General features: G+C 45.8%; 1 protein-coding gene across 3 annotated transcripts in view; it reads right to left on the reverse strand.

Annotated features, from left to right (window-relative positions):
- The window catches only part of LOC106575182 (rho guanine nucleotide exchange factor TIAM2), a 108,530-nt gene that overhangs the window by 34,975 nt on the left and 57,418 nt on the right, over positions 1-16,137 (reverse strand). For all 3 annotated transcript variants that reach the window (XM_014151838.3, XM_014151537.3, XM_014151621.3), the window contains exons 10-15: positions 13,059-13,226; positions 12,224-12,328; positions 12,023-12,101; positions 11,787-11,876; positions 9,971-10,204; positions 1,898-2,001 (exon numbers count right to left, since the gene is read on the reverse strand). In XM_014151838.3, the coding sequence (XP_014007313.3) occupies positions 1,898-2,001; positions 9,971-10,204; positions 11,787-11,876; positions 12,023-12,101; positions 12,224-12,328; positions 13,059-13,226 (780 nt within the window). The remainder of the gene's footprint in view (positions 1-1,897; positions 2,002-9,970; positions 10,205-11,786; positions 11,877-12,022; positions 12,102-12,223; positions 12,329-13,058; positions 13,227-16,137) is intronic.

Genomic DNA, 16,137 nt, shown 5'->3' on the forward strand with positions numbered 1-16,137 from the left:
CTCATCCAGCTGGTCCTGAGTTCACAAACCTGTTCTACTAACACACTGAAGCCTCAGGACCCTCATCCAGCTGGTCCTAAGTTCACAAACCTGTTCTACTAACACACTGAAGCCTCAGGACCCTCATCCAGCTGGTCCTGAGTTCACAAACCTGTCTACTAACACACTGAAGCCTCAGGACCCTCATCCAGCTGGTCCTGAGTTCACAAACCTGTTCTACTAACACACTGAAGCCTCAGGACCCTCATCCAGCTGGTCCTGAGTTCACGAACCTGTTCTTCTAACACTGAACACACTGAAGCCCAATCAATCAGAATAACAACCAAATTACAACACCGTCAAAACAAAACTACACTACCTATTGGGAAACACAAGCACAAAGCAAAACGCAGTGCTATATGGCCCTAAATGGACAGTACACCATGGCAAACTATTTAACCATGGTTACCGATCAAAACCTTAGGAAAAACGTAAAGTACTGGCTCAGTGAGCACAGGCTTGCCATTGAGAAGGGTAGGCAATAGTTCCTGACAATATTAAACATTTAGAGACTGTCATTTCCCCAAATTTGAAACCCTTATTCAAGGTTTCAGACCTCTCTGATGAGATTAGGCTAGGGGGGATGCAGAGAATGGGGGGGGGGGGGGGGCGCAGAGAGCTGTGGGTTGGCAGCGCACTACATTGCTGCCTGCCATAAGATGAGGAACAGTGACTGACAGGCACTGTCCTCTAAGCCATTGTATGATTATTTTGGTAACTGAATGCCCCGTTGACAATCTTGATTATTATTATTATCATTTTAATTATGTTAATATTGTACGCTTTGGCAATAGGTACATTGTTACGTCATGCCAAATAAGACATTTGAATTGAGAGACAGAGAGTGACACAGCGAGAGGGAGAGAGAGACAGAGAGAGAGAGACAGAGAGAGAGAGACAGAGAGAGAGAGAGACAGAGAGAGAGAGAGACAGAGAGAGTGAGAGAGCGACAGAGAGAGAGCGACAGAGAGAGAGAGACAGAGAGAGAGAGAGACAGAGAGAGAGAGAGACAGAGAGAGTGAGAGAGCGACAGAGAGAGAGCGACAGAGAGAGAGCGACAGAGAGAGAGCGACAGAGAGAGAGACAGACACAGAGACAGAGAGAGAGAGAAGCGACAGAGACAGAGGTCTATTCTCCCTCCATGCTAGGGATGGAGCCATGAAGGAGATGATGCTAGCAGTGTCCATGAAGGAGATGATGCTAGCAGTGTCCATGAAGGAGATGATGCTAGCAGTGTCCATGAAGGAGATGATGCTAGCAGTGTCCATGAAGGAGATGATGCTAGCAGTGTCCATGAAGGAGATGATGCTAGCAGTGGGCTTTGGAGCTCAGTACCCTGCCTCATCCCTAGCAGACCAACCCTGACTGTCTTTACAACTCTCTACTATTCAGGATGTCTATCTGGGGTAATATTCATGTGCTGGGGCCTCAGCGTGACAGTGAGGTTAGTGGCAGGCAGAGGAGTGTTGACAGTATGGGCATTAGACCGAGACACAGGGCCTCTCTCTGAGTGTGACAGTAACAAGCCGTCTTTCGACTGAGCCCAGGTCGGTGTAATTATATAGAGATCGCTCTAAGACTGGTGCCAAGTCATCTTCAGCCTCGCTACCACAGCACAGCTGTCCTTGATGAGGGGCGCCGAGCAGCAAACACATTTATACGCACAGCACACACACTTATTTGCACACATATACTTTAGCAACTGTGTTTCAAGATTGCTTATGTTCATGATCTCTCTGTTGATTATTCTGTAGTGTGAATTAATCTCTCTCTCATTCTGTCTTCCTCTCTGTATGTTTATTCTGACTCATCCTGCCCAGTGTGGGCAGTACCAGTGGCAGCGTAGATTCAGTCTTACCTTGCTGTGTTGTACGGCCCTGTGGCTGTTGTAGGAGGGCTGTAGACCATTCTCCAGCCCAGAGCCTAAGGACTCACCAAGGACCTCTGGCACCAAGGACACATCTGTAAGACACAGCAATTAGCATTAGCATCACATTTACGGGATGATGTTCAGTGTTTTTTAGTTAACTGGCTTGGCTATTTAATACAAGCACAGCCAATTGGAATAGTGGTATATATGAAGGAAATGCTGTTGTCCTCGAGGCCAGTCCTGTCACACACCATTTCCTCTGAGAGGGGGTGATGATTACAGTTCAGCATCCATCTGCTGACCACATAGCACACACACAGTTCTGTAGTAACAGTGTACCATGCCATCATAGGTGTCTACAGGGAGATGTGGACTAGAAATGCAGCATTCTAAAACATCACAGTGAAGTGGCTCTTCCATTTGTCAGTCAAGGGAACCAATCAAACCGTTCCCTTCGTCTGTTGGACATGGTCTCAGCGGAGAGCTGATGATAATTAACTCCTGTAGCAGTCTTTCTAAACATCCCATTTTGGGAAAGTTCACAGTCACACGGTGCCTCTGGTTAAAGGCACCTGACTGGATTAACTGAGGTCAGATCTGATTACACTAACTGGGTCTGGTAGGGACATCTACCCTTCCTGCCTTCTTCCCTCCCTGCTTCTAACAAACTCACAGGCTATTGGGAAATCAACTCAGCACATGAGCACAATCAATTGATTTGACCTTTTGATTGGTAGGTAAACACCTGGCGAATTAGGTTTTTCAGAAGCACTTATCAGAGAGATGCAGCTGGACAAACCCTTTCCCTACTAAGCATATCTCAAAGCAATATAATATGTCACAAAACATTTCACACACACCAGGGGTCCTGGCTGGTTGTTGTCACACTAGCATGGCTCAGAGTTGACCTCGCATCACCCTCGTCAGCCTGACTGGCATCACACCCCCTCTAGAGGCAGAGGATGAAACTGCAGTCATGTTGTTCCTATCTCATATCTTATGTACAGTAAGATGCTTTTATCTCCATCTGAGTGGCAAGCCAGTGGCTACCCAGTTTTCGGTAAGTTGTACTGCATGTCATCATCAGTCCTGTAGTGTGAAGTGTTGCCTGGGGTGTTGGTTCAGGATGTTGTCGTGACAAATTACTGTCATTCACTCTCTTGTACAACTGTGAGAACTCGACACCCTAACTACTTGAAAGAGAAACTTTCTGAATTCTCATACGCAGAATAAATGACCTAAAGCATAATTACATGAAAACCCTATCTGTATAAATAGTGTGGTGAGATAATCCCTCAGAGAATCAAACTGCTGCATGAAAATTCATCATCATTTCACTAACGAGCAAAACTATGAAGACATAGACCAAATCGTCACCAGCTAAAGCAATTACACAAACTTAATTTCCACTGCATACAAGACACTTCTTCAAAGTCATGAAACATATAAATATACAGTAGAGGAAAACATGACTATATATTTTGATACCCTCACCTTAGAAATGAATGTATTCTGATACCCTCACCTTAGAAATGAATGTATTTTTATACCCTCACCTTAGAAATGAATGTATTCTGATACCCTTACCTTAGAAATGAATGTATTTTGATACCCTCACCTTAGAAATGAATGCCAGTCAGGGAAGAGTAAAACTATGTGGGCTTTAAAAGACTAATGCCTGCTCATGCAACTGTGACTGTTTTAGCTAGCTGCATGCGAGGCGTTACTCCAGAACCCTGCCTCACTGTGTCAGTCATCACCGGAAACTAAGCCTACGATAGGAAGAGACCTTCAGTAAAACACCTTCTTATTAAAACAATTCCTCTGTCCCCTGAACATACATGTTCCCAAGCTTAAGACCTTTCTAGACATTTCCACTGCTCATCGGTCCGGCTGACTGAAGGGTCAATGTGGCTGATGGATTTTCAGGAAGTATAGCCTCTGCTGAGTCCTCAACAACTGGATGCTCCAGTTTTCAGGGAAAATGGAAAGGGACCGTGACACAACTTCCACTTTTAGATGTTAACCAAGGCGACACACCGTCTCAACTCCTCTGCCACATTTACCGAATTGGTTGAACAGTGTAGAAGAGAACCTCCCCAGACAGTTTTTTTCTCTCTTTTCTCGGTAGGACCAGTATATAGGGGGATATAGTTAAAGCCTGCTATGTTAGGTTCGAGGAAGTATAACGTATTGGGGCTGATGGGTTTTGAGGAAGTATAACGTATTGGGGCTGATGGGTTTTGAGGAAGTATAACGTATTGGGGCTGATGGGTTTTGAGGAAGTATAACGTATTGGGGCTGATGGGTTTTGAGGAAGTATAACGTATTGGGGCTGATGGGTTTTGAGGAAGTATAACGTATTGGGGCTGATGGGTTCTGAGGAAGTATAACGTATTGGGGCTGATGGGTTCTGAGGAAGTATTTGACTCTCATAAAAAGGAAGTCTGTGGTGACTTCTTAGGGTGTAAGTGACAAACAGATCATCTAAATGATCATCTCTACAGACAGAGATAAGCAGACGTAGAAGAGAGGGCTGTAAAAGAGAGAGAGAGCTGGAGAATTGTCAGCCAAATTCTTTGAAAGATGAGTGATGATTAGTATTTTGTTTATATAATGTTTATAATAGTAATGTCATTTCATACAGAAAACCAATTGTTGGCACTTTCCACAGAACCCTACAGCATTTCACCCCTTCTGAAAAAACCTACACTCGATCCCTCCGATGTCAACAACTACAGACCAGTATCCCTTCTTTCTTTTCTCTCCAAAACTCTTGAACATGCCGTCCTTGGCCAGCTCTCCTGCTATCTCTCTCAGAATGACCTTCTTTATCCTAATCAGTCAGGTTTCAAGACTGGGCATTCAACTGAGACTGCTCTTCTCTGTGTCACGGAGGCTGTCCGCACTGCTAAAGCTAACTCTCTCTCCTCTGCTCTCATCCTTCTAGACCTATCTGCTGCCTTTGATACTGTGAACCATCAGATCCTCCTCTCCACCCTCTCTGAGTTGGGCATCTCCGGCGCGGCCCACGCTTGGATTGCGTCCTACCTGACAGGTCGCTCCTACCAGGTGGCGTGGCGAGAATCTGTCTCCGCACCATTCGCTCTCACCACTGGTGTCCCCCAGGGCTCTGTTCTAGGCCCTCTCCTATTCTCGCTATACACCAAGTCACTTGGCTCTGTCATATCCTCACATGGTCTCTCCTATCATTGCTATGCAGACGACACACAATTAATCTTCTCCTTTCCCCCTTCTGATAACCAGGCGGCAAATCGCATCTCTGCATGTCTGTCAGACATATCAGTGTGGATGACGGATTACCACCTCAAGCTGAACCTCGGCAAGATGGAGCTGCTCTTCCTCCCGGGGAAGGACTGCCCGTTCCATGATCTCGCCATCACGGTTGACAACTCCTTTGTGTCCTCCTCCCAGAGTGCTAAGAACCTTGCCGTGATCCTGGACAACACCCTGTCGTTCTCCACTAACATCAAGGCGGTGACCCGATCCTGTAGGTTCATGCTCTACAACATTCGCAGAGTACGACCCTGCCTCACACAGGAAGCGGCGCAGGTCCTAATCCAGGCACTTGTCATCTCCCGTCTGGATTACTGCAACTCGCTGTTGGCTGGGCTCCCTGCATGTGCCATTAAACCCCTACAACTCATCCAGAACGCCGCAGCCCGTCTGGTGTTCAACCTTCCCAAGTTCTCTCACGTCACCCCGCTCCTCCGCTCTCTCCACTGGCTTCCAGTTGAAGCTCGCATCCGCTACAAGACCATGGTGATTGCCTACGGAGCTGTGAAGGGAACGGCACCTCTATACCTTCAGGCTCTGATCAGGCCCTACACCCAAACAAGGGCACTGCGTTCATCCACCTCTGGCCTGCTGGCCCCCCTACCTCTGAGGAAGCACAGTTCCCGCTCAGCCCAGTCAAAACTGTTCGCTGCTCTGGCACCCCAATGGTGGAACAAGCTCCCTCACGACGCCAGGACAGCGGAGTCAATCACCACCTTCCGGAGACACCTGAAACCCCACCTCTTTAAGGAATACCTAGGATAGGATAAAGTAATCCTTCTAACCCCCCCCCCTCTTAAAAGATTTAGATGCACTATTGTAAAGTGGTTGTTCCACCGGATATCATAAGGTGAATGCACCAATTTGTAAGTCGCTCTGGATAAGAGCGTCTGCTAAATGACTTAAATGTAATGTAAAAATGTAATTTGTCTGATATTCTGGCATCCTTTCAATAATGAGATCACATTGGTGGAGAGAAGCAAGTCAGCGCAACATCTTGCCAATAGACCATTTCCAGAGAAAGTGTTGGGAACGGAATCGAGGCAGGTTGGTGGTACCCACACCTACTGATAGTAGGCCCAGTCCTGCCACAGTATCTGCCAAGTAGCAGCAATTCTGTGGAAGTGTGACTGTGACTATATCACCAGCCATCTGCCACAGCCAGGAACACTTGTTGGCAGCGGTGAGTAGAGAGACATGTTGTATGTTTACTGGTCTCAGTGCACAGTAGATATAGTATACATCAGGGGTATTCAACCGGGGATCCGTGGACCCCAAGGGGGCCATAGTGTAGGGGGTCCTGGACTTCCTGACGGGTCGCCCCCATGTGGTTAAGATAGGCAAAAACACCTCCAATACACTGATCCTCAACACAGGGGCCCCACAAGGGTGGGTGCTCAGCCCTCTCCTGTACTCCCTGTTTGCCCATGACTGCATGGCCACGCACACCTCCAACTTAATCATTAAGTTTGCAGACGACACAACAGTCGTAGGCCTGATTACCAACAACGACAAGACAGCCTAAAGGGAGGTGGTGAGGGCCCCGGTGGAGTGGTGCAATGAAAATAACCACTCCCTCAACAAAACGAAGGAGCTGATCGTGGAATTCAGGAGACAGCCGAGGGAGCACAGCCCCATCCGCATCGATGTGGCCGCAGTGGAGAAGGTGAAAAGCTTCAAGTTCCTCAGCATACACATCACTGACAATCTGAAATGGTACGCCCACACAGACAGTATGGTGAAAAAGGCACAAGAGCGCCTCTTCAACCTCACGAAGCTGAAGAAATTTGGCTTGGCCCTTAAGACCATCACAAACTTTTACAGATGAACCATTGAGAGCATCCTGTCGGGCTGTATCACTACTTGGTACGGCAACTGCACCGCCCACAACCACAGGGCTTTCCAGAGGGTGGTGCGGTCTGCCCAACACATCACCGGTTGCACACTGCCTGCCCTCCAGGACATCTACAGCACCTGGTGTCACAGGAAGGCCCAGAAGACATCAAGGACCTCAGCCATCCGAGCCACGGCCTGTTCACCCCGCTATCATCCAGAAGGCGAGGTGAGTACAGTTGCATCAAAGCTGGGACTGAAAGACATCTTCTATCTCAAGGCCATCACTCTGTTAAATAGACATCACTAGCCGGCCTCCACTCAGTACCCTGCCCTGAACTTGGTCACTTTCAATAGCCGGCTACCACCCGGTTACTCAATCCTGCACCTTAGAGGCTGCTGCCCTATGTAGATAGACATGGAACACTGGTCACTTTAATAATGTTTACATAATGTTTTATCCATTTCATATGTATATACTGTATTCTAGTCAAGGTCATCCTTTTCAACTATTGCTGTACATATACTATTCTATCCTACGTATTCTATCCACATACTGTCCATAATGTCTATACTGTACTTGGAAATGTCCATTTTGTCCATTAAAATAACAAATTGATCAGAAATACAGTGTTGACATTGTTAATGTTGTAAATGACTATTGTAGCTGGAAACTGATTTTTTTATGGAATATCTACATAGGCGTACAGAGGCCCATTATCAGCAACCATCACTCCTGTGTTCCAATGGCACGTTGTGTTAGCTAATCCAAGTTAAAATTTTAAAAGGCTAATTGATCATTAAAAAGCTATTTTACAATTATGGTAGCACAGCTGAAAACTGTTTGTGGGTTTGATTACAAGCTCAAAATGGCCAGAAACAAATAACATTCTTCTGAAACTAGTCAGTCTATTCTTGTTCTGAGAAATGAAGGCTATTCCATGAGAGAAATTGCCAAGAAACTGAAGATCTCGTACAACGCTGTGTACTACTCCCTTCACAGAACAGGGCAAACTGGCTCTAACCAGAATAGAAAGAGGAGTGGGAGGCCCTGGTGCACAACTGAGCAAGAGAACAAGCACATTAGAGTGTCTAGTTTGAGAAACAGACGCCTCACAAGTCCTTAACTGGCAGCTTCATTAAATAGTACCCGCAAGACACAAGTCTCAATGTCAACAGTGAAGAGGCAACTCCGGGATGCTGGCCTTCTAGGCAGGGCTGCAAAGAAAAAGCCATATCTCAAACTGGCCAATAAAAAGAAAAGATTAAGATGGGCAAAAGAACACAGACACTGGACAGAGGAACAACATTAACAATGTCTACAATGTATTTTTGATCAATTTGATGTTATTTTAATAGACAAAAAATGTGCTTTTCTTTCAAAAACAAGGACATTTCTAAGTGTCCCCAAACTTTTGAATGGTAGTGTATATATGCAGTACCAGTCAAAAGTTTGGATACACTGACTCATTACAGGGTTTTCTACATTGTAGAATAATAGTGAAGACATCAAAACTATGAAATAACACACATGGAATCATGTAGTAACCAAAGTAGCCACCCTTTGCCTTGATGACAGCTTTGCACACTCTTGGTATTCTCTCAACCAGCTTCATGAGGTAGTCACCTGGAACGCATTTAAATTAACAGGTGTGCCTTGTTAAAAGTCAATTTGTGGAATTTATTTCCTTCTTAAAATGCGTTTGAGTCAATCAGTTGTGTTGTGACAAGGTAGGGGTGGTGTCCCTTAGAAGCTGGTTGAGAGAATGCCAAGAGTGTGCAAAGCTGCCATCAAGGCAAAGGGTGGCTACTTTTAAGAATCTCAAATATTAAATATATTTGTATTTGTTTAACACTTGTTTGGTTACTGCATGACTCCATATGTGTTATTTCATAGTTCTGATGTCTTCACTACTATTCTACAATGTAAAAATAAAGAAAAACCCTGTAATGAGTAGGTGTGTCCAAACTTTTGACTGATACTGTATTTATACTCCGGACTCCGATATTGCTCGTCCTAATATTTCTATAATTAATTATTTTACTTTTAGATTTGTGTGTATTCTTAGATATTACTGAACTGTTGGAGACAGGAACACAAGCATTTCACTACACCCGCAATAACATCTGCTAAATACAGTATGTATATGATATATATATATATAAAATAAATATCGTTAGCAACAGAAAACACATTTTCAAAGAAAAGAGAAGAGAAGAATATCTTCTTTCTAATGATCATATTACACTCACTGGAGCTCATTATACTCACTGGAGTCTCTGACGGCAAGTGCCGCTGGCTGCTGATAACCTGTTTTGACTTGGACATACATTTTTGCTGACACTTGGCTAACCTTTGTTTAACCAGCTAAACAGCTGCTATTAGCTAAAATGTTCTCCTAGCTAATAGGCTATGGTAGAATTCATACTTCCTCTTCCAATTATGTGGGGAGGTGAAAATAATGAAAAACGATCTACCAAATCTATTCATTTAAAACATGTGATTACTTCTCCTTGACATTATTATTCACCTGATAAGACAAGAAAAAAATTATATTCTTAACATATGATGGGGGTCCCTGGGCCGCCTCGATGGAGGCCCCTGGGCAAGAAAAGGTTGAAGACCCCTGGTATAAAATACTAATCCAAGGCAGGCATCAATAAGTTATCAATCTGACTGTGTAATGTAATTGCTGGTAATTGAGTTAGCTTCATAGTAAACCAGCTGACGCTCTGAGTTTGATCATACCATTGATGCCAGTTCTTTGAGCCAGTGACCTGAAGCGCAGAGGATTTTCCCACACTGTATAGCTACAGTAATTGTGTTAGACCTGTGACGTGTTGCCTACCAGCCTTTTGGCAAAGACACAGTATTGTGTGTATGCGCGCGCGTGTGTGTCTTAGTATGTGTGTGAGTGTGCACAATTTCACCTGTAGTGAACTTGGCTTGGTGGTGTGTGTCCAGGAAGTCCTGCAGCAGCTGTGATTGGTTGGACAGTGGGGTCGAAGTCGAGGGGTCAGAGGTCAGGGGTGAGGTGGGCGGTGCGTCCCGTCTGAGGGTGAGCTGGAGGGTCTGCTCAGCGAACAGCTTCTGGATCAGACCCAGGTCCAAAGTTGACACGCCTCGACTGTTCAGAACCACAATCTCATTACCTGGTCTCAGGCCTGGGTGAGGAACACACAGTAAGAAATAAAGTCACACTACAGTAACACAGAGATATGCATGTAGTGTAAATAAACATCCTCTCACTGTCAACTGAGTTTATTTTCAGCAAACTTAACATGTGTAAATATTTGTATGAACATAACAAGATTCAACAACTGAGACATAAAATGAACAAGTTCCACAGACATGTGACTAACAGAAATGGAATAATGTGTCCCTGAACAAAGGGGGGGTCAAAATCAAAAGCAACAGTCAGTATCTGATGTGGCCACCAGCTGCATTAAGTACTGCAGTGTATGTCCTCCTCATGGACTGCACCAGATTCGCCAGTTCTTGCTGTGAGATGTTACCGGACTCTTCCACCAAGGCACCTGCAAGTTCCTGGACATTTCTGGGGGGATTGGCCCTAGCCCTCACCCTCTGATCCAACAGGTCCCAGACGTGCTCAATGGGATTGAGATCCGGGCTCTTCGCTGGCTATGGCAGAACACTGACATTCCTGTCTTGCAGGAAATCACACACAGAACGAGCAGTATGGCTGGTGGTATTGTCATGCTGGAGGGTCATGTCAGGATGAGCTTGCAGGAAGGGTACCACATGAGGGAGGAGGATGTCTTCCCTGTAATGCACAGCGATGAGATTGCCTGCAATGACAACAAGCTCAGTCTGATGATGCTGTGACACACCGCCCCAGACCATGACGGACCCTCCACCTCCAAATCGATCCCGCTCCAGGGTACAGGCCTCGGTGTAACGCTCATTCCTTCGACGATAAACGCGAATCCGACCATCACCCCTTGTGAGACAAAACCACGACTCGTCAGTGAAGAGCATTTTTTGCCAGTCCTGTCTGGTCCAGCGACGGTGGGTTTGTGCCTATAGGCAACGTTGTTGCCGGTGATGTCTGGTCATGACCTGCCTTACAACAGGCCTACAAGCCCTCAGTCCAGCTTCTCTCAGCCTATTGCGGACAGTCTGAGCACTGATGGAGGGATTGTGCGTTCCTGGTGTAACTCGGGCAGTTGTTGTTGCCATCCTGTTCCTGTCCAGCAGGTGTGATGTTCGGATGTACCGATCCTGTGCAGGTGTTGACACACGTGGTCTGCCACTGCGAGGACGATCAGCTGTCCCTCCTGTCTCCCTGTAGCGCTGTCTTAGGCGTCTCACAGTACAGACATTACAATTTATTGCCCTGGCCACATCTGCAGTCCTCATGCCTCCTTGCAGCATGCCTAAGGCACGTTCATGCAGATGAGCAGGGACCCTGGGCATCTTTCTTTTGGTGTTTTTCAGAGTCAGTAGAAAGGCATCTTTAGTGTCCTAAGTTTTCATAACTGTGACCTTAATTGCCTTCTGTCTCTAAGCTGTTAGTGTCTTATCGACCGTTCCACAGGTGCATGTTCATTAATTGTTTATGGTTCATTGAACAAGCATGGGAAACAGTGTTTAAACCCTTTACAATGAAGATCTGTGAAGTTAATTTGGATTTTTACAAATAATCTTTGAAAGACAGGGTCCTGAAAAAGGGACGTTTCTTTTTTTGCAGAGTTTATTAATCAAAGTTAAGTGAAGTGAACATACCTTCACTGAAGGCCAGTCCATCAGGCAGAACCTCACTGACAAAGATGCGGCTGTTCCTCTGTTCATCTATGTGCCCTGTGACTGCAAAGCCTGACATCAGAGATGAGAGACAGCGTCAACGATGGCTAGTGCAATGATCATATATTTACAAATAGAGCTGAACTAATGATTTATAGGATCTATGAGGCAATGACACACACATACTGTTCCTGTCTGCTAGAGTACAGAACACCTACCAAAGTCTCCAGTGCAGGCAGGTCTCGTCATGTGCAGGGTAAATACATTCATTGGAAACACCTCTAGCTCGTCATACAACTGCACAAAGGAAACAACTCAGTCAGATAACACCTTCACACATAGGTCAGGGATGTTAAACACAACTAAAATCCTCTGTGCATTTCCAGTGAAGTATTATGCTGAATAAGGTGTTTGCTCACCAGGTCATGTAGGAGTTCGCTGGGTGCTGGGGTGCGGACCTCTACGTTCTGGGCCACACATCTGTGCAGTCTGAGACAGTGCAGGTTAGGGTCCAGCTGCGTCAACTGTGATAGGGAAACATTGTCTGTCAACACCCTGAATGCAGCAATAAACAGCAAATACAACTAGTCTAGACCAGGCACCTGGTCTACACAAAAAGGCATATGACGTGGGATGTGTTCACTGCAGCACAAAGGTGATTAAGATGAAGTGGCGTCAAGTTTGATGAATAAAGTGTGTGTGTACATGTGTCTGTGCTGTGTGGGTGTGAGAATGAGCTAGCCAGCCATCCCACTGCTGTCACACCCAACACACAGGTCAGAGAGTGCATGGCAGTGTGTGTGTGTGTGTGTGTGTGTGTGTGTGTGTGTGTGTGTGTGTGTGTGTGTGTGTGTGTGTGTGTGTGTGTGTGTGTGTATATATTTATACACCAGACCCTAAGGGCAGGGAGTAGGATACAGACAATGAGACAGCAAAGTAACTGTCTGGAACTGTCTACTGTACAAGCCATTTAAAAAATGGACACAAGAGCTCTAACAATGGGCATAACACTAAATAAGATATGAGAGGTTCACAAAAGGCACAAGAGCATGAGTTGGTCAAATTACTGACAGATTGGAGCTTCTAACATGACTACATTGACAAGAGTTGTTTTTAAATAAAAGCAGGCTTAATAAGAGCAAGGCATAACCTCAAGTAAAAGCTTTTCTCATTAAGTACTGTTTCATAACTAAAACTAAGTGTTCAGAGCTCTCAGAACCCTAATATTAAAACACTCACTGGGCCTTGACTCACCTTGCAGGCTAGGGAGACGACATCAGCCACTGTATGGTCCCGTCTCATAGGCACTTGGACGGCGTGGCTGTCAGGCATGTAAACACAGCTCAGTGTTTCACCACTGCTCTCCCATTGACCGCCCTCAGGGGGAGCCAGAGAGTAGTGGTTGGTCAGGCTGTCCAGTCTCTGACAGGAGGGAGAGAGGGAGAGCAAGAAAATGAGAAAGGGAGAGGAAGAAAAGGAGAAAGAGAGAGCGAGAGAAAGGAAGGGAGAGAGAGAGAAGCAGACAGATCAATAGGTTTCCATTAAACCGATGCAGAAACTGGCAGTGGCTCAAAGTCCTGTACGAAGATGTCATGCAATTAGCCATTTAGACATCACAGGACGCAGTTGTTTCATATAATAGCCATCATAATGGTGGTGTACACAAGGGAATTGATTACAGGGGGTTATTGGCAGAGTTTGTGAGGAGCGAGTCTAGCCTGGGCGACATCTACAACGATCTACAAAAATACTTTGCATCATCATCATCATGATGATAATAGGCTCATTTAGTTCTGAGTGCCATCCAGATGATTTCATGTTTAGTGATGGATTAATGGCTGCCTTGACAGGCTCCTTCCTGGAGTCCATCAGGCCAATTATTCCCTATCCACATTAACAATGAGGTTGGGGTTAGTATTAATGCTGGGTTGTCCTGCCACGGGGCCTCAGAAGCAGCAGTATTTGGGTTTTGGTTGCGACTCCATGTCTCTGAAGGGAAAACAGCCACTGCTGCATTAAGGGTTGTGGGCGATGCCACAGTAACTACACAGACCACAGCTGTTATACAGGCTCCACATAGCGAGTAAACACTCAAACATGTTTAAAAAGTCACAACCAGCAGAAACAACCAATGATTCAGCAGCACTTCAATGAAAACACTTCACACTAGAGAGAGAGACATTAAAATGTACAGTTGCTGTGTGGACTGAAGTAGAATAGTGGCGTTTTTGCACATTGGTAGACTACAGAGAGTGGTGTGTGTCTCCTGGACTCTGTGTGTCACAGAGGAAAACCTTGGGAGACATTCTCCCTCAGAGACCAGAGTGAGACTAGGGGACTAAGGTCTCTTTGACTGGGCCTATGTTTGTTGGGCATAAACATATGGTCACACGCGCACACAGAGAGAGTCTGGCGAGGATAACAAAGTGGCTTTCTGACCGAGGTTGCTGGAAAAACATGGTTGTACAAGAAAACAAGAAAACAGTCATTTCATTTTCCAGCAACATGTCCATCTGGGAAGAGAAACCTGACAGAACGCTGCCAACATAAAGCCTACCAATGTTCTGGCCAACGGGTTGCTCTAACCTTTGTGGAGACAAGCAACAGAGAGCTGATTCTTTCAGAACTTTCTGTCCACTCCTGTGGGTTAATGAGGTCATGTTTATACTTTCAGAGGGAGAGAAAAATGGTTGTCTTGGGAAAGGTTGCTTAACAACCCCCCTGCCTGCCTGTCTGTCCATCCAACATGGTGTGATTGGAAAATAACTGTTCTGTTGGCAGTTGGTGACCAGTCTGCCTCTTCACCTCAAGCCAAGTACATTTTTACATTTTAGTCATTTAGCAGACGCGTATCTATCCAGTAGTGTGTACTGGTCCCCCGTGGGAATCAAACCCACAACCCTGGTGTTGCAAGCACCCTGCTCTACCAACTGAGCCACACGGGACCCAGTCATTAATTGACCCAGGCAGGGTTGTAACGGCCTGGTCATCTTTCCACAGGCACTGCCAAGCCTTAGCACGTGTCGGCCCTTAACGTACGTGTGAGTGTGTATGTGTGAGTGTGTGTGTGTGTTGGTCTGTCTGTGATTGTCTGTGTGTGCGTGTGTCAAAACCCAAACCTATACTTCAGACTTTCCTCTCAGACTTTCCTCTTTCTAGCAGCGAACCACCACCATGAACCTTCATAACCCTCTTTCTAGCAGCGAACCACCACCATGAACCGTCGTAACCCTCTTTCTAGCAGCGAACCACCACCATGAACCTTCGTAACCCTCTTTCTAGCAGCGAACCACCACCATGAACCGTCGTAACCCTCTTTCTAGCAGCGAACCACCACCATGAACCTTCATAACCCTCTTTCTAGCAGCGAACCACCACCATGAACCTTCGTAACCCTCTTTCTAGCAGCGAACCACCACCATGAACCTTCGTAACCCTCTTTCTAGCAGCGAACCACCACCATGAACCTTCGTAACCCTCTTTCTAGCAGCGAACCACCACCATGAACCTTCGGAACCCTCTTTCTAGCAGCGAACCACCACCATGAACCTTCATAACCCTCTTTCTAGCAGCGAACCACCACCATAAACCTTCGTAACCCTCTTTCTAGGAGCGAACCACCACCATGAACCTTCATAACCCTCTTTCTAGCAGCGAACCACCACCATGAACCTTCGTAACCCTCTCTCTAGCAGCGAACCACCACCATGAACCTTCATAACCCTCTTTCTAGCAGCGAACCACCACCATGAACCTTCGTAACCCTCTTTCTAGCAGCGAACCACCACCATGAACCTTCGTAACCCTCTTTCTAGCAGCGAACCACCACCATGAACCTTCGGAACCCTCTTTCTAGCAGCGAACCACCACCATGAACCTTCGGAACCCTCTTTCTAGCAGCGAACCACCACCATGAACCTTCATAACCCTCTTTCTAGCAGCGAACCACCACCATGAACCTTCGTAACCCTCTTTCTAGCAGCGAACCACCACCATGAACCTTCATAACCCTCTTTCTAGGAGCTAACCATCACACAAAAACACTTTCAACTCTGCCTCTGCCAACAGTGCCTCCTAGCAACATCCTAACACATACTACAGCCTAACAGATACTACAGCCTAACACACACTGCTCTTTTTTTATAAGAGGAAATAGAACACTATTATAATTCCATAGTGTCTTTCTACACTAGACAACTTGTTACAGCTGTTGATAAGTCATTGATAAATCTGCCACTTTTCTTCATGTCATTACATTAAGATATAAGGGGTCATAGCTATAGTCAATAGAATTCACAAGTTGATTTAAAACCTGTTTAACCCTTTATCATGG

The sequence above is a fragment of the Salmo salar genome, chromosome 01, assembly GCF_965601325.2.
Source record: "Salmo salar chromosome 01, fSalSal1, whole genome shotgun sequence".
In the NCBI taxonomy this organism is placed as follows: domain Eukaryota; kingdom Metazoa; phylum Chordata; class Actinopteri; order Salmoniformes; family Salmonidae; genus Salmo; species Salmo salar.